General features: G+C 38.6%; 1 protein-coding gene across 2 annotated transcripts in view; it reads left to right on the forward strand.

Annotated features, from left to right (window-relative positions):
• Positions 1-19565, forward strand: part of LOC121489170 (probable maltase-glucoamylase 2) — a 90350-nt gene that overhangs the window by 13883 nt on the left and 56902 nt on the right. For both annotated transcript variants that reach the window (XM_041751801.1, XM_041751802.1), the window contains exons 4-15: positions 3290-3413; positions 3506-3621; positions 4170-4324; positions 5127-5298; positions 7854-7953; positions 8709-8821; positions 9966-10091; positions 12307-12438; positions 12533-12631; positions 15349-15462; positions 16383-16467; positions 19209-19326. In XM_041751801.1, coding sequence (XP_041607735.1) covers positions 3290-3413; positions 3506-3621; positions 4170-4324; positions 5127-5298; positions 7854-7953; positions 8709-8821; positions 9966-10091; positions 12307-12438; positions 12533-12631; positions 15349-15462; positions 16383-16467; positions 19209-19326 — 1454 coding nt within the window. The remainder of the gene's footprint in view (positions 1-3289; positions 3414-3505; positions 3622-4169; positions 4325-5126; positions 5299-7853; positions 7954-8708; positions 8822-9965; positions 10092-12306; positions 12439-12532; positions 12632-15348; positions 15463-16382; positions 16468-19208; positions 19327-19565) is intronic.

The raw sequence follows: 19565 nt of genomic DNA on the forward strand, positions 1-19565 counted from the left end.
ATCTCATGACATTCTCTCTCTCTCCCTTACCTTGCTCATGTGCTCTCTCTCTCTCTCCCTCTCTCTCTCTCTCAAAAAGATCCTATGTATCTGTTGTCATTCATAATTTTTGTTTCTAATCTTGTTTGTCCTTCTTTATGTCAAAACAGGATTTCATAAGGTATTCATATTTCTTTGATCTTCTCAAAGAGTCTTTGTTAGATGTATTGATCTGCCAAACTAATATCAAAACATATCCTTGCACTGTAGTAATTATCAGTGTGGAATTGTAGCAGGAATTGACACATACATCATACCTATAAAATAGGAAGTTCCAAAATGCATATTCATAGCTTCATATATGTGCACTTAAATTTAGCTTGTCCTGAGCATGGCATTTCAAATCAGTGGTGGAAACAAGATCTGTTAAATTAATGGTGGTGTCTGTTTCACCTACTACACTTGCTGGCATCACTGTATCACGTGAACTTATATGAATACCTGAAACAGAGGAGAGGCTCATTTCATGTTTTAAAATGATAACTAGATACTTGATTCTTTTACATTAATTACTGCTTTTATTCATTAATCTTCCATGTGGATTTTCTGGGTTTATTTAGGTTTTTTTTCCAGTTACTTGGGTTATACATTGAGTTGTTCATCATGTAGAACAATACTTACTCTCTTTAATTCCCACTTCCCTAACCTGTATCCTCTTTTCACCCCTTCTGGAATCTTCTAGTTGAATATTGCTATCTGACCCCATGGGGCACTTTGCCTACCCTTTCTTTCATACTTTCCGTGTCTTTGTCCTTGTGTTCTGAGGTAATCCTAAATTTGACTTAAATAAAATTTCTTCTTGTCTTGACATTGTTCTCTTTCCTTTTTGTTACTTGTCCAAATATTAATATCTTAACTTTCAATATTCTTTGTTGCTTTTTTTTTCTAATGGAAGCAACAGCTATGGGCCTCTCTATAAAGATAATAATTGTATTTATTTAAAAGATTCGCAATGTTTTCTATTAATTGTTGCCTGCAATTTGTTTCTTCTGTTTATTAAGTTTGGTGCCTATCATAGTGTTGGTTTCTTTCCTGTTTGGTGGTTGTTGACTGTCATCTTTGTATTTAATTATCTATAACTGCCTGTCCTATTTACCTTGGCTTGCTCTAGGTATTTAGGAAGGAAGGAAAGGACTGCTGGAGAGAATGTGGGTATTTGTTTGGGAGTTAGGGACACTGGCTTATTATCTAGTGTATTGCTATGCATTCTGAATCCTAACATCTTTCCTAACCCCCTTTACCCTATGAATAAATACTTCAGGATACCCACCAATTAGCCAGAACTTACAGTAGCTGTAAGGAATGTCAGATTAGGCAGCTAAATGTTCATACAGGAGCTTCCCAATTAAGGATCCAAAACTATGCCCAGGTTCTCTTCAACTTCTCCATGTTGACGTGGTCTCAACCATGCCCAGGTTCTCTTCAACTTCTCCATGTTGACGTGGTCTCCTCTTGTGTTTTAGGCTATGAATATATTTTCCCCTAGACTTGGTAAAGTCTATGTCCCATGTGTCAGTAATTTCATGCCATTTCTGCCATATTGCATTTTAGCTGGCTGTTTTTTAAATTTTCTTTCTTTCTTTCTTTCTTTCTTTCTTTCTTTCTTTCTTTCTTTCTTTCTTTCTTTCTTTCTTTCCTTCTTTCTTTCTTTCTTTCTTTCTTTCTTTCTTTCTTTCTTTCTTTCTTTCTTTCTTTCTTTCTTTTATGATAGTTACAGAGAGAGAGAGAGAGAGAGAGGCAGAGACACAGGCAGAGGGAGAAGCAGGCTCTATGCACCGGGAGCCCGATGTGGGATTCGATCCAGGGTCTCCCGGATCGCGCCCTGGGCCAAAGGCAGGCGCCAAACCGCTGCGCCACCTAGGGATCCCAAATTTTTTTTTTTCTTAATGATATTTCTGTCACTTCATGTAAGTTTAGTTGGATGGACAGGTGGATACCTATTTCAACAGTTTGATTCAATTTGCCATCTGTCTTATTTCTTTATTATAACAAAACAGTTTTTATACAAGTGAATCTTAAAGTTGTAGAACCTATAGAAAATACATCTCACCAAATAATAATGATTTTTTAAAGATTTTATTTATTCATTCATGAGAGACACAGAGAGAGAGAGAGAGGCAGAGACACAGGTAGAGGGAGAAGCAGGCTCCATGCAGGGAGCCCGACATGGGACTCGATCCTGGGACTCTAGGATCACGCCCTGGGCTGAAGGCAGCGCTAAACCGCTGAGCCACCGGGCTGCCCAATAATAATCATTTTTAAAAATATTGTATTTATTTATTTGACAGAGAGAGAACAAATAGGGAGAGTGGCAGAGGGAGAGGGAGAAGCACGTTCCCCACTGAGCGAGGAGCTCTTTGCAGGGCTTGATCCAAGGACCCTGGAATCATGACCTGAGCCGAAGGCAGATGCTTAACCAACTGAGCCACCCAAGTACCCCAAATAATAATAATTTAAAAAAATCCATAATCAAGCCACTCTGAGAAACCAGATATGGTTTATTTTTACCTTGTGGACATTGTGAATTTCTTTATGTCACCTTCTATCCCAGGTCTATCTTAATTTTTTTCCCATTTTCCTTTTCTTTTCTTACATTATAGAAATGCATTTCTTTGTGCCATATTGTTAGTCATTTCCATGTCCTTTCCTCATAAGAAAGTCTAAACTGGTTGGTCTGACATCCAGCTTACTCCTGGTGTGAATATTGTATCCCCCCAACATGGTTCTCTTACTCAGTGTTCTTGGCAGAATGAACTTGTGGTTTTTATGATTCTATCATGCATTGCTGCATTCTCTACTTGGAATACTGCTCTACTGTTCACTTAGCTAACCTTTTCTGGTGCGCTAGGAGTGGGATTACCTTTTGCCTACCTGGAAACCCACCTCACCCTGCTCACAGCCTTCTAGGCCGTATGCCATGGCTGGTGTGTGTGTTCCTTCAGCCCCTGGGCACTCTCTGTCTGGTACTCCTCTCATGCTGAAATTGTCTGCATGTACTACTAGACTGTAATGGAAGTTTCCCAGAGGCAAGAACTGTGTCTTATTTATCTGTGTTATGCATTTCTTGTCAGGTAGGTAATAAATGCATACTGGAGTTTGGATAAGTGTGTAATAAAAGAAGAGGAAATAAATGACTGCATGTAAATATGACCTATCTTAAAGTCTTCTTGGAATAAAGTTAGTTATAAATACACAGATAGAACTTTCTTCCTTCATTCCATATAATGCTAACTCTGTGCCATTGTTACAGGATGTCTGCCGCCAGCAACATAGGTGCTGCTGGAAGCCTGTGTCAGATATTAATGTCCCTAAGTGCTTCTTCCCCAGGAATTGGGGCTACGAAGTCATTCGTAGCCAGAATAATACAAGGACAGGTGAGCACTGCCCTAATGAGGTCCCAGGGAACAACTATTTATGACTCATAAGCTAACTGAAAAATAAAGTCTAAAAGCTGCCTCCCCTCCAGCCCTAGAGTTTACAGCCCACTTGAGAAAGTTGTCATTCCCATCTCTGTTTGGATATGATGTCGACGAAGCCTTCTTCACAGCTGAGTATCAGACATCCAATCGTTTCCATTTTAAGGTTGGTTAAGAAGTTATCACTGAGCACATCTCTGAGGAAAGCAGGGACCTCACACTGGGTTCACATCATTCTCTTTTTAGCATGACATAGAGCTGTGCAGGCAGAAGGCACCCCTGTTCCCCTCTGCAGGATTCTCCCAATGGGATGCGTGGGTTGTTTTGAATTTTGTGGGGGACACACGATTGGGTGATTTTTTTCTCACAATTCAAGAAACATGGGATTAGGAATTAGAAGCTATTGGGGCACCTGGGTGGCTCAATCGGTTAAGTATCTGATGCTTGGTTTCAGCTCCAGTCATGATCTCGGGGTCATGGGATGGAGCCTCGTATGGGACTCTGCATTCGGTGTAGAGTCTGCTTGGGATTCTCTCTCTCTCTTTCTGCCTCTGCCCCTCCTCCTGCTTTTGCTCTCTGTCTCTATCAAATAAGATAATGTTTTTTAAAAAGAGTTAGAAGCTATTTTCACTGGGTGCTAAGAGTGAAAATCCTTTGTAACTTTATAAGGAAGTGGTCTCATCACTTTTGTTTTTTCTCTTTTTCTTCTGACAGATCAATGATACCAACAACATACATTATGAAGTCCAGCATGAAAATATTAACCTGTTTAATAGGACTAATAGAGCCATCAATTTCAACTATTACCTAGAGGTCATTCATAAACCCTTCAGCATCAAAATAATAAGGAGGAGCAACGGAAGAGTCTTGTGAGCTTTTCAATACTCTATATATCATTGAGTATATAGTCTCCGTATCATTCCATCTGTCTTACTAGGGGTGGATGATGAGATACGTATGACTTGGGAAATTGTTTGAATTTCAGAAAAATGTCAAAGTTTTTACCGTAAATCACTAACACTGCTTATCTGTCGTGATTGCAGAATACAGCATGCTAAAATGTAATGTGCTGGTGTGCTAAGTTAATGCACTTGTAGTTCATGTATGTTATAAAATAGGAAATTGTATTATTTTGGATTAGCATTCACTTTGGAACTCAACTTCATTATCATTCCAAATTTTTATTTCCTGAGAAACTTGCCACAAAGAATCTAACAACAGCCTGAGCTTAAACCATAAATTATACTAGAGAAAATACAGAGATTAATATTGGTAAAACCTATGTTCAAGTTCTTGCACCAGTAAGTCACCACTGGTCTCACATCAACCTCAGTTCCCAGGTCCATAGAAAGGGAATGAGGATCGCCACTGTTGCTATATGAACTGAGATATATTCATGAAGCATCCAGAGTAGTTCCTGGCATGAAGTAGATGCCCGGCAAGTATAAAGTCCCATCTGCTCTTTTCCCCCCAATCATCCAACTTGAGTTTCTGGTGTCAAGTCTTCTCTAGAATGAAAGAATCAGAGAGACCCTAGAAAGACCTTCAAAGGTAGTATGAAAGTGAATGAGAACACCTGAAACAACTGTTCTCAAAGAGAACAGGGAGTGTAGCAGACAGTTTCCTGGCAGAGAGCTGATTGGTGACTCTCACTCTTACCCCATCGTCCAGATTGGACACAAGCATCGGGCCCTTGCAGTTTGCCCAGCAGTACCTGCAGCTGTCCTTCCGGCTGCCCAGTGCCACTGTGTATGGGCTGGGAGAGCATGTACATCAGCAGTACCGCCACAACATGACCTGGAAGACCTGGCCCATCTTCACTCGAGATGCTGCCCCCACCGAGGTGAGCTTCCCTTCCTCTAACTTATGGTTCCCAGTGAGGAATCCCTCTCTCCTTTCCAGAAAGTGACCTAGAGTCAAGTAGCCTACGAGTTACATCCATATATTATTTTGCCCAAGTTAGATACGTTTGTGCCAGAGAATACTTCTTGAGGTTTATAAACTCACAATTAGTAATATATCAATTTTGTTTTATTTCATTTTATTATTATTTTTTATTGAGGTGTAGCTGACATACAACCTTACGTTAGTTTCAAGTGGACAACATAACGATTCGATATTTCTCTATATTAGTAAATGATCACCACAATAAGTCTAGTTAACATTCGTCACCATGTTAAGGTACAGATTTTTTTTCTTTGTGATGAGAACTTTTTTAAATTCAATTAATTAACATATAACATATTATTAGTTTTAGAGGTAGAGGTCAGTGATTCATCAGTAATAGATCAATTTTTGAAAACATCCCACTTTTAAAGGAAAATATAATTTAATGATTATATGATGGCCTAATATATATTGGAAAATCCTTCTGCAAAATAACTATATTTGCCTTTAATAATTGAGTAGTATCTTGGGGAGAGCTTCAGCAGGAACTATCCTCAGTAGAACTTTGTGAACTAAAAAAAGAAATACCTCTTTTGGCAGCTTTAATATTTTCCAGGTCTCTGCTAGTTGAAGTATGTTCCAGAGACAGCAGTGTTGGCATCACTTGGGCGGTTGTTAGAAATGCAGAATCCCAGGTCAAAGCCCAGACCTACTGAACCAGAATGTGCATTTTAACAAGATCTGCAAGTGAGCCTCATGCATAGTAAAGTGGGCAAAGAGCTGGTCTAGAGCAGTGCCTCTCAATTTATCTGTAGTGAAGGATCGTTTCCTTGCTTTCTGTTTGCTTTTTATTTTTTTTAATTCTGGAAAAATGAAATAAAATTACTCAAAAACATAAAACATAAACTCAAATTTTAAATTGAACAGATATAAAATTATTCTTTTAAGTTGCTATAAAAGTTTCTAAGCTATTTCTCTTGTTTAATTTTTTTTTGTTTTTCTTTTTGTTTTTTTTTTTTGTTTTTTTTTTGGTACTTTCTTTGCTGATTTACAGCAAAGGGCGTGGGGAGGTCCTGGCCCATGGACAACCCTTTGAATAGCATTGCTTTGTAGAGCAGGTTTTGAAGTCTCCATTGTGCTGGTGATATTTCCCTGATTTGTGCAAGACATGAAGGTTGAAGTACATCGCAAGGGAGGGATGGGACTGATGTTTTGCAATTCGTATTCCACGGGAGATGAACAAATCAAGTAGCACATTAACTGCTCCACCCACCTTCATCTGAGATGAAGGGAGCACACTTACTGAACCAAATGAAGTAAAGCAATAGCCAGAACATTCACTAAAGTGCTTGCTCAAGGCCTCTGACAAACATGGAAGCCTAGTATCATCCTAAACTTGGCTTTCTGTAGCTGAAAAATCCTTGAATTATGTAGTCACAGATTAGATTAGTCTTGCCTATCTTCCTTCCTTCCTCCCTTCCACCCTCCCTTCTTCCTTTTTACCCTCTCCTCCCCCAACTTTTTCACTCACAGTAATACATATTATATCTTTTAATATCAGTGCTCATCACAGCCCTGTGACGGGTTCAGTATCTTCTTTAAACTTATTTACTACCTAAGTATTATATATTAATTATAGAAAAAATTAGAAAATTTTAGGCATCAAGAAGAAATACAAAAATTATCATAATAACAATCTTCTGCTAACATTTTGTTGTATGTCTTTGCAGATGTTTTCCAAATTTTAAAAATAACTAAGATACAGGGCAGCCCCGGTGGCTCAGTGGTTTAGCGCCGCCTGCAGCCCGGGGTGTGATCCTGGAGTCCTGGGATCTAGTCCCACATCGGGCTCCCTGCATGGAGCCTGCTTCTCCCTCTGCCTGTGTCTCTGCCTCTCTCTTCGCTCTCTCTGAATGGATAAATAAATAAATCTTTTAAAAAAAATAACTAAGATACAATTTATATACTAAAATTCACCTGTTTTAAGCATACAATTCAGTGATTGTGGAGCACACTACCAACTTGCACAGTTGTCATAATCTAGTTTTGGAACATTTTTGTCACCCCATTAGGATCCCTCATACATTTTTAGACATAATCCCCATTCCCACCCCAGTACCTACTTCATCTCCGGGGAATCACTAGTCTACTTTCAGTCGGGATAGATTTCATTTTTTCTGGATTATATATATATAATCATGCAATACATGGTTTCTTTTGTGTCTGTTTCTTTCACTCAGCATCACAGTTATGAGGTTTATTCGTGTGTAGCATGGATCGGTTTTTCACTTCTTATTGCTAATAGTATTCCACGGCAAGAATAGACCATATTTTGTTTATCTGTTTATCACTTGATGTTACCATTTCAGTACCTTTTTGATATAATACTAGATTACATCAAGTGTTGACCAAGTGCATGGTGTACATGGGTTTTGGTTTTATTTTGGGGTAAATAAAGCATTTTTTTAAAAACATGTACTACTACTATGTGTTATTATTTTTTCTTGACAGGGCATGATTAATCTGTATGGAGCTCATACATTCTTCCTGTGCCTTGAAGACATCAGTGGCTTCTCTTTTGGGGTTTTTCTGTTGAACAGTAATGCCATGGGTAGGAAGCATATTTTTATCTCAGCAGGAATATGCTTTTGGGATTGGCTTTTATAAAAATAACTTTTGTGTTGAGATCACTGTTGAACAGGAGGTGTATTTAACCTACAAAGCTCCAAATGGGAACCCAAACGTGGGGTAACCTGCTATAAATCTGCTGAAAGCTATTTCCATTGGAAACTTCTTTGGGGACCTCTTTTGATGCACTGTTTTCCATAATATTCTGCAGATAATAAGATGCATTGGCAGATAGGTCCCAAAGATAGCTGTAGATTTCACTATGTAAATCAGGTTGTCTGTTTGTAGGCAACAAGCTGTGTTCTATAGCCTATTTCCCATAGCTCATCCCTTCCCCATTCCAGAATCTTCTCCCTCCAGCTTCTGGACTAACAGCATCCTAATAAGGGTTTGTTTTTATTTTTATTTATACATTATATTTAGAGTCATCTAATAAGGTTTTTAGAACCTTTCCACTACATTAAGTCACTCACAAATTCCAGACATTTGTATTGTTTCGTAGCCATATTGAAATAGAATTGGTTCTGCTTTCTCTTAAAAAAATCAATTCTTCATTAGTGTTTTACTCAATACTATGTTAAATTTCAGCAATCTAAAAAAAAAAAAAAAGAAATGTGTAATTTTCATCTCCGGCAAAATGAGACGGAGATTGTTTTGAATAGCTCATGTATTCATATTCTAGAGAAAAGTATATTTGCAACCACAAAATTATAAAAACTCTCATTTTAATCCTTTCAGAGGTCACCCTCCAGCCTGCTCCTGCAATCACTTACCGCACAACTGGAGGCATCCTTGACTTTTATGTATTCCTGGGAAATACTCCAGAACAAGTGATTCAGGAATACCTGGAGGTATGTGCTTTGCTTGAAGAGAGTTATAATTAAAATTTAATGAAAAGAAACTATCTAAAAGGAACTGCATTATTTATTTATTTATGAAGGGTCAGGGCAGAGGGAGAGAGAGAATCTCTATGCAGAGTGTGGAGCCTGATGCAGGGCTCGATCTCATAACCTGAGATCATGACCTGAGCTGAAATTAAGAGTCAGGTGCTAAACCAGCTAAGCCACCCAGGGGCCCCTGCGCTTTTTAATTTTTTTATTCAAAATATAGAACAGGAAAGAACTTTAGATACCAGTTAGCCTAAACTTCCTGTTGTATAGATGAAAAGCTTAGATAGAGAAAGATGAATTGACTTGTTCGAGATGACATACAAAAAGGCATTTGAAATATGGTCCTGGATGCCAGTTGATTTATAATCTAATAGGAGAAGTAGGACACTGCCTAGAATAATAACAGGAAACACCTTAATAAATGCCATTAGTCAAGTGCAAAGAAACTGTATGGGAATTCAGAGGCATGAGAGAAAGTGCCCCGCTGAGGGAACTGTCACATGGGAGGACAGGAGCTTCTAGGGAATAATGTTTAACAAGGGTTTGTGTGGGATTTTCTCAGAGTGTTGGCATGAACAACACGTAGACTTGGATTTAAACATAGTCCAGTAATTCTTTGCCTACCCCGCTTGTAATAAATGCTATTGGTCCTTATTCCTTTTTCATTAGCCCATGCCACTATCTGAAATTCTATTGGGCATTTATGTATTTCCTTTCATCTTTGTGAGAGCGGGAACGATGTTCACTTTATGCTACTATATCCCATGTGCCTACATCAACCCTTACCACATTGTAAACACTCAGAAAATATTTACTGAGTGAATTAATACTTTTTTCCCTCCCAGTTTAACACTATTATTCTACCAGTTTTTGCAAATCCCATTATTTTCTGATGTTGAGGTTGCTGGGGATGCATTTAGGTACATAGGAAACAAAAATGTGAGCTATAGAATTTTGCAAATTACCCAAGATTAGTCTTGCCTCTGACATTTTTAGATCCGGGGACTTTATAGAATGTGAAATGGAAACTGTTTTCTGTGTTAGACATGGTGCTCAAAACAATAGTTTTTAGATGCTCAAACATGTCTGTATGTATTTTTTTCAGCTCATTGGACGACCATTCTTGCCTCCCTATTGGAGTCTTGGTTTCCAGCTCAGTCGCAGGAACTATGGTGGCATCAATGGATTGAAGGAGGTTGTGAACCGAAATCGTCTAGCTCAGATCCCTTATGTAAGTTGGACCTTCTCTCATTGTGTGTAAGGCACCATGTCCTATCTTTTAGTTTTTGAAACAAAATCAATTTATTAAGAAGAAATACAGAGAGAGATAAGTGGACAGAGATAAACAAACAGAAATTTGCGTGCTAAATTACCTATGTCATCATAGAAACAGCAGTTTATGGAATTGGATAGATATGGTTTTGAATTTTAGCTTTACTTCTTCCTAGCTCTATCAGTGTTGGGCTAGTTAAGTAGCATCTCTGAGTCTTAGTTTCTCTCTTTATAAATGAGCATGGAAGACTTCCTTTGATGGACTGGTAGTGAGGAATGCCTTACACTATGCATAGGCAGGCAGCACAGAGGATGAGCTCCATCAAAACTAGCTGTTATTTTATAAAAGAAAGCAGCATCTGGGGTGATATGGTTAACAGGAGCTGATGATTATAAATATTACCTAGAGTAACTTTCTTATAGTGACCTTGCACACTCCTTCCAGATCTAGCAGATTCTAATTTTGAAAGCTCTCTGGTTGCAAAGTTTTTATGATGTTCAATCTCCACTAGTAAATAGATAATTATTAAGCATATACTATTTGATAAATTCATCCAGGAGATTCATAACACCTTTAATGAACTTATCAAAATAGTTTATTTGGGGTGAGATCTTTGGAAATGTGGTTAGCGTGTGAAGGAAGAGCATGCAGGTGGGAATGACTTTGGCCTAATCTCGGGAGCTTCCAATCCCCTCTCAGGGTAGCAAGGGGAGTAGGAAGGGAAATGAGTTTTTTCCTGTGAGAAAACATGTCTGCTGTTTTGTTTGGTGTTAGGGATAATTGATCACGTGTTTCATTTTAATGCTCCCAAGTCTTATACCTGCAAGCACTCAATTCCAGCAAAAATCAGGCCAAATCTCTCCATGTGGTTATTATTTTACAAGGTGCTTTCACAATCATGGTTAACTGTCATTTATTGGTATTTTGTAAATGAGATAATGGAGACACATTGCACAGTTAATAACTTTTCTAAGGTCACTAGCACTAATAAATGGCAAGACTGTGATTCAAAAATATTACATGTGGTATTGGTTTCAATGTATCGCTGAACATCTGATGGGAAGGGCTTTTCTGAGGTGCTGCTAATTCAGGAACAAATGAGCTTTTTTTCCCACGGATTGGTTCTTTCTGACCATGTGGTAGTGGAGGCACCTGAGTATTGAGCATCTGCCCAGTGTTAGAACAGTTGTGCTGCATTGGCAACAGGCCACCAGCCACATTTTCCTGTAGGCTTCTAAGACACATGAGGAACACTTACTACGAGAGGAACACTTTCTTAGAAGACCTTCAAATGTCTTTGAAGTTGTGGCATATTGGAAAGAAAGAGCAGCTGGACTCAAAGGGCCTATCACAAAAGTCCCAGTCTACCTCACTCACCCATGCACATGACTTTGGGAAATGTCACTCAACCCCTTCACACTGCAGTCTTCTCACTAAGAATAACACCTGCTCTTCGCAGATTGGTATATAAACACTAAAATAATGTATGTGTGAGACTTCAGTTAATTAAAGCTCTGCCCCTTTGTCGTTTACCTTTGTTAGTTGTTCTATCAGTTTTATAGGGCAAGAAGACTGTTTTCTACTCTAATGATACATTCTAGCTTAATTTTTAGGGTCCAAGTTAGCACGTTCTTACAACACTACTATTGTTACTCACCCAAAGAGACATGTAAAGAGCACCTATTTCATGTCAAGCAACCGAGCTCTCAACTTGCAGGGATGAACAAGACATCATCCCTACCCTCAAGTTCCTCCCAATACCTATGACTTGCATCTGTCAAGACAAAGAGATAAAAGTGCAACCTAGGAGCACCTGCGTCTTTCAGAATGGGCTTATTTATTTCTAGGAGGTAGCCAAGTCCTGGAAGTTCAAGGATCATTAAGAAATATAGCTTCAGAGACACCTCAGTGGCTCAGTCGGTTAAGCATCTACCTTCAGCTCAGGTCCTGGGATCCATCCCTGTGTTGAGCTCTGTGCCCGGCGGGAAATCTGTTTCTCTCTCTGCCTCTCCCCCTACTCACTCTTTCTTTCTCTCTCTCTCAAGTAAATGAATAGACTTTAAAAAAAAAGAAATATGGCTTTAGTTTTAGTGAGCAAGAACCAGAGCTATGATACCTTTCGTCAGCACTGTGATTATTTTCTATGTTCTAACTGACTGGCACTATCTTTCAGGATGTCCAGTACTCTGACATAGACTACATGGATGGAAATAAGGATTTCACTATTGATGAAGTGGCTTTCTCTAATCTCTCAAATTTTGTCAACGAGTTACATAACCAAGGAATGAAATATGTAATCATTATGGTATGTTCAAACAAGTCTGTTGCCTCATTTTTTTCCTTTCAAAGTGCAAGAGAAATTGACAAAAATAATATTTGTTATCATCTTTATTTATTAGAATCCTGGCATCTCAAATAACCCTGGCTACCAGCCCTATGTGAATGGAAGTACAAAGAGAGTATGGATCTTGGGGGACAATGGCTTTGTTCTTGGGAAGGTAATTTTGCAAGAAAGTCAATAAATTATAGTAACTTGGGGAAGCTTGTAGTTTTGTTATGAAAGGGAGTAGAAGGCAAGTTGTTGTATTATCGCTGTTTCCATGCCTTTAGAGGCTCCCTTCATTATTATTTTTAAATAATAGTAGATGTAATAGTAAAATAATTAAAATTCTCAGGGGTTTTTAAAAATTGAAATATATTTGACATATCACATTGTATAAATTTAAGGTGTACAACATGTTGATTTGATACATTTGTGTATTGCAATATGATTGTCATTGTGGCAAGAGCGCTTTGACCACGTCACATAATTATCATTTCTTTTTTGTGTTGGTGGGAAGGATTAATATCTAGATTCTAAAAAACTATCCCCTGACCTTCTCCTATATTATAGATACTTGAGAAGCAATGTATTATTAGAAGAAAACTCATTTATTCTTAAGGTCTTTCTGCCTCCAACTTCTTTCTCTTTCCTAAGACAATGCATTCAGCTACAATAATGCAGCAAGATGCTCACAGTCTAATAATGTGAAACATGTCTTGGCTAATGTATTTTTATTTTATATGATACATAAGTATCATATCTATAAAGATAGAGCCAAGCTTTTATTCAGACATTGGAGTAGGCTGATTAGAAGCCTAATTTTAGGGTGCCCTGGGTGACTCAGTGGTTGAGTGTCTGCCTTAGGTTCAGGTCGTGCCCCACGGGGTTCTGGGATCAAGTCCCACATCGGGTTCTCCTCGAGGAGCCTGCTTCTCCCTCTGCCTGTGTCTCTGCTTCTCTTTCTGTGTCTCTCATGAATAAATAAATAAAATCTTAAAAAAAATAAAAAAGAAGAAGCCTATCTTCAGAATATTTTATATCAAATCATTGAGGCAGCTTTTTATTCCATTTGCTTATAGGGTCAGCTCTAGCTGATGGATTATATGAGATTTACTAAAACTAATGTTTAATCTGAAAAGTTTATGTGGCTGTAAATTGTGTTGCTCCTAGGCAGTTTACTTTCCCAAACTGTCTTTTCAGGGTTATCAATGCCCCTTAATCTAATTGCTCACTTAATTCCTATCATTGACTTTGTTTACAATACTTAATTCTATTTACTTTCTTTTTCATTGAGCCTAACCTTTTATGAAACAGTAGTTTCCTTCCTTCCTTAAACCAATGCTTTGCTTTTATTTTGTTTGAAGTGAATTTCTAAAATATCAGACCAATATTCATATATAAGTACAAAATCAGAGACCATGGTCACATAAACATGGTTTTGATTATCTGAAAAGCAGAGTATCCAGACCTGTGGGTCATCTCAGTAGTACTCATATTTGAGTGGTATACAATTAATAATTTGTATATAATTACAATAATTTAATTAGTTACCTCCACTGATCAATAAATAAATTATTTGATCTGAGATGTTCGCAGAGGTCATTGTCATGGGGGTGGGTGAATGGAGGATTATTATAAAGATATTTGGGGGGGGTGCCTGGGTAGCCTAGTGGGTTAAGCATCTGATTCTTAATTTAGGCTCAGGTCATGATCTCAGGGTCATGAGAACAAGCCCATATTGGGCTCTGGGCTGAGGGTGAAATCTGCTTAAGATTCTCTCTATCTCTCTCTGCCCCTCCTACCCCCTCCATGCACATTCTCCCTCTCTCTAAAATAAATAAATAAAATAAAAATAAAGATATTTGGTTAGAATGAGGTTTGCTGGATCTGCTCTAGATAGAGTGGTGCTATAGGTGACTTCTTTACCACACTGCCTATTTCCTGAAGACCAAAATTACCTCTAGCTATTACTTGATGCTCTGTCACCTAAAACAAGAACCAGGATTTTAATCCAGTTAAACTGAGAATTTTAAGCTCACATCTTAGGTTTTAAGATGTCTCTGAATTTTTCTTGTATTTGTATTTACATTATATATAATGTATATGTATTTACATTATATATTTATATATTTATAATATATAATACTAATATATATTATGTAATAATAATATGCTATATAGAACACACAATATATATTCATATATATTAATTATATTGCCTGAACATATGGTCCTTAATGTGACAACTTATACATTTGTTGGGAAAATAAATCAGAATGTAAGCACAAAAGCATATATTCTATCAATTCAGAGTTTTCAATAATTTAGCTATAAGTTCTACCTTTGTGCTATTTCTGGAAAATGTTAAAAGCTACATTGATAAGACTAGATGAGGAAGAAAAGAGAGGATAAGAAATATCAGACCCAAGTAAGAAGCACAAAATCCATTTCGTCATTCAAAACAGATTGTTTCTCTACCAAAGGTAACATATCGTTTATAAACATCATTATTCAAAGCAGGTTTATATAACCTTTAATTAACACTTTAAATGAATCCAGTCATTCTCTCCTAAAATATTATCTAGTTAGATGAATGGATATTTCATAGACTGCTCTCCCAGGTGGTCTGGCGTCATGAAATTTTATTTTTGTGTTTTCATAGAAAAAAGACATCTGATGGCCTGTTGTGTTTTTAATTGACTGTTTTTTCTTCTTTTCTTTTCTTTTTTTTCTTCTTTTGGTTCTATGCTTATAGTTTACTATTTAGTTTGGGGGAAAATTTTGATTCTGAAATGATAAGATGCCGGGAGCTCCTGGTGGAAGAAGCAGTAGCAGGAATGAATGTGTCTGTGGCCCTGTGGCTCACCCACTGCCTTCTTCTCTGTTCTCTAGGGGTACCCAGGATGGACAGTGTTTCCTGATTATAGTAATCCGACTTGCGTTGAGTGGTGGAGAGAGCAGTTCAGTGCATTTAATAAAATTCTCCAGTTCGATGGAGTGTGGATTGTAAGTTGTTATTCTAGGATCAAACTTCTTTTGGAAATGGATATTCTAAGATATAAGAAGGAGCTTTGACCCTGATCTGTAATAAAATCGTTTTCTTGATATAGTGGTATTTAAAATCCTTTTTTACTTAATGCTGAGCTTATATGCAGTAAAAAAGACCCCTGAAAACCCTAGATTTTTAATTCTGGCTCTGCCACCAGCTGATTATTTCTTTTTGTGATCATTTCTTTTTAGTTCCCAGGGCTTCAGCTTCTTCCTCCCTTAACTGTCTTTCAACTTAAAAATCAGTATTACTGTTTTATGAGAGGCTATCATTGCTCCCAACATTATTTATTGCATTGATTCATTAAAATTTAAAGTTAATCAGAGCATGATTTAATGAATACTTTTTATTTTTTTAGGTGGGGATAGCAGGTGGAGATATTTCTTTGAAATTTGGAAAATTATCTCTGTTAGCAAGATTAGGCATCACCAATTTTTAATCCACTTGTAAGAGACAGATTTGATCTCAGTTACATCTTCTTGTCCTTCACTGAGTGGAATAAAAGACGGGGGGAAACTATAAAACAGAAATACTCCTCTGTCTTAGGTTCTTTCGAACAGCACTGAATCAGTAACAGCAACAATAAAATTCACATTATGCATAAGGTAAGAATCAGCCTTTGGGATGGTATCGCTTAATTAGCTCACTGAAATCAGTGTATAAAAAATAAAGTGTGCCTGACAGCATTTCGAGTTGGAGGACAGGCAAAAGATGAAACAGAGGTCAAGAAAACTTAGGAAGACTACTCAAGGTGCCAAAGTCAGTAAGAGGCCCCAGGTGTGGAGGGGGCTTTCTAGGTCAGGAAGCCTCCTCCTCCCCGGACAACCAACCCTACATTGGTAACACTTCCCGGTGTGTGTCTTGTGTGTCTTTAAAGGAAATGGATGAAGTCTCCAGCTTTCCCCAAGATTCCGATCCCGAGTGTGAGCGGAACAGCCTGAACTTTCCTCCTTTCGTTCCCCGTAAGTTGTGAGAAGATGTGCTTGAGCAAGCTCAGCAGCGCTCTGCGTGCCCGAGCACAGTCTCAGGTCCCAGGGCAAGGGGCCTGTGGACACCTGTCCCCTCCGCGGCTGGAGGCCTTGCTGCGCCCCTGGGCTCTGGCCACCTGCTGGCTGCGCTCCTCCCCACCGGCCTCCGCTGTCTCCCATCCTCTTCATGGTCTCCAAACCCCTAGGCAAATGATTCTGTTTTCAACTTTTGGGGAATACCAGCATACTTTAAGGTGCAAACTACCTCAAGATGCCAAAGTCAGTAAGAGGTCCCAGGTGTGAAGGGGGCTTTCCAGTTCAGAAACTTATCTATTCCACTAAAGTAAATCTGTAATTTTGTTTATTATTTTTTTTAGCTCATTAGCCACAATTTAAAGCACCAGTGGTTCCTTTTATTTTTGAGTCTTGTTCTTAGATTTTCCAGTCCTGATTTCCAAAGTGTATATATGTGTAAAACAGTATCGAATGGATTATGCTGTGGAAACAAATGGACCCCAGCATCTCAGTGGATTAACATAATAAAAGTTTATTTTTTGCTCCTGTAATACTCCAGGGTGAGATGTGTGGCTCTCATGCAAGCAGTGGCTCAGGGATCTACTTACTTCCATTGCTTGGTTCTCCCATCCCAGGGTCATTTGTTTCCAGCTTCCGGGCTGAAGGAGAGAGACGGTAGAGGGAGTTTTATTGGCAGGCCTAGAAGTGGGGTGTATTCAGTTTGCTCGCATTTCTTTCCCCAGAATCCAATCACGTATTCTCAGTTTAACCTTGAGCGAAAATGTGAAATATAATCTTTACACTCCCAGGAAGAGAACACAGGCTTGGTGAGCATCTGGCCAGTCTCTGCCAGTTGATTCTGGTTTGTCCACTTCACTTGCACCCTGGACCACAGGTTGACCTGTTTTGATAGCCCCTTTTGGTCACCGAAGGAGTGGATAACTTTTTTTAGGAGGAATCCTAGCTTCAGACAACTTAACTTCTTGCAAAATCTGTTTGCTTGTCTGTTTATTCCTTAATCTTCTCTGCTCAGGCTACGTTCCCCCCTCCCATTTTTTTTTCCATAGCGGATCAGTTTATCAAGTTTCCCTTTTAATCTCTTAAGCTTCTTCTTAGCCAAAACTAAGTTTTTGTTTTTGTTTTTCTATAGAAAATTGCAATCTCATCTCCTGTCTGCTTCTGGCAAGCACCTCACTCCCTAGCTGCCAGCATTTTGTCGACCTACCTATGACTAGCCACTACCTCATTCATAGCTGCTCCGCTTCTCACCTTTTCAAGATTGGACAGTACACGGTAGCACAATGACGACGTACATAAATTATCTTTGACCCTGGGACAACTTTAGTGTCTTTTCTTGCCACTGAAGTGGATGTGAGTCTCACTCATTCCACAAACTGAGCTGTGCCAAAAATATAAATTTCCTAATGTTTTGTCATTCAGCTTAATTTCTGATTAAGTTGGGCTGGTGGGAAAAACCCAACAAGGGTTCATGGTTCCACTCTTTTCTGAAACTATGCTTCATATCGAGGCATATTGCAAGGCTTCCCGAAGGAGAGCTGCTATGGCCTCCAGTTGTTGGTCCTGCAAGGAAAAGAGGGAAGAATGAGATTCTAGGCTACAAAGCAGAAAATGTTAAGCATTTTAGGCCTGAGGAAGGGAAAATAATAGTCATACTGTGGTGGATTCTATTCTTATTCTTATTCATGAAACCATATAAATGTCGTATCTCATTTCTTTTTTTTAATAATAAATTTATTTTTTATTGGTGTTCGATTTGCCAACATACAGAATAACACCCAGTGCTCATCCCGCCAAGTGCCCCCCTCAGTGCCCGTCACCCATTCACCCCCACCCCCCGCCCTCCTCCCCTTCCAAGTGATGAGTCTTGATCCACACTTGAGAATAACTCCAAGAGAAGGAGTAAACAATACTCAGTTTAAGACATACATATGATCAGATACAAATGTAAAATAGGAGTGAGAATGTAGAACAGTGAAAATCTTTTTTTGCTCTTAACCCCTGGACAAATCTGATCAGATATGACTATCAAACTATAATGAAAAAGACTCAGTCATGAGGAGAGTATATCTACACAAGAATGCAAAAAAAAAAAAAAAAAAGAATGCATGCTGAAGGAGAGCATTCATCCATGATGAAACACACACACTTGTAGTGCAAATATAGACTTGTACTGAGAATATATGCCATAGTAAGAACACATAATTACCAGAACATGCAGCTATGGTGAGTGCGTATCTCATTTCTTAAAAAAAAAAAGAAAAAAAAAAGGCCTAACTGGGATCGAATGCCTACCATGGAAGAGTAAGAGTATTTCCTTCTCACTGCCTCTCATATCTGTCCCTTATACACTCAATTCTTCTCAATCAAGTATATGTAGAGAAATGTGTGTGCTTTATTTATATTTCATCTCAGGCCAACTTCCCGTTGCTCTGAGCTCATTTCTCAGCTGCCTCTACATGGCCCCACGTTCTGTGAGCATTGAGGGAACACACATTAGTTTAGACCATCTACCTCAGAGAGAGGGGCTTAGTGTGCTGCTAGGATGTAGCACTTAGGATAGAATTTAAAATCTGGAGAGGATTTTGTCAGGTGGCGATTGGGTGGGAAGGTACAATAACCAGGAAGCAAACAATTGGGTGGTTATTGCGTTAGAGCTGATTGATGGTGAAGTGCCTCATGGGTGGTTATTTCCCTCACAGAAATTCTGGACCGCTCGCTTTTTGCCGGAACCCTCTGCATGGATGCAGAACTTTCCTGGGGTCTTCACTATGATGTCCACAGCTTGTATGGCTACTCCATGGCAAAAGCTACACACTCGTAAGCATTTGGTTTTCCCACGAATTTCAGTGTGGGGGAGGCGGGAGGCAGACGGTGTTGCCTATCTTCCATAAGTATGTTTTTCAAATATGTTTTATGGTTATAAGGACCTACAACTCAGATCTTATGGGCTACTTAAGAGCTCTTCTCATAGGGCCCTTTGATTCCTTTGTGAAGTTAGTTTTGATTGGCTTTTGACTAAGGGACTTCCTTAGATCCTAGTAGGTGGTTATGTGCAA

This window comes from Vulpes lagopus, chromosome 4 (genome assembly GCF_018345385.1).
Source record: "Vulpes lagopus strain Blue_001 chromosome 4, ASM1834538v1, whole genome shotgun sequence".
Classification (NCBI taxonomy): Eukaryota; Metazoa; Chordata; class Mammalia; order Carnivora; family Canidae; genus Vulpes; species Vulpes lagopus.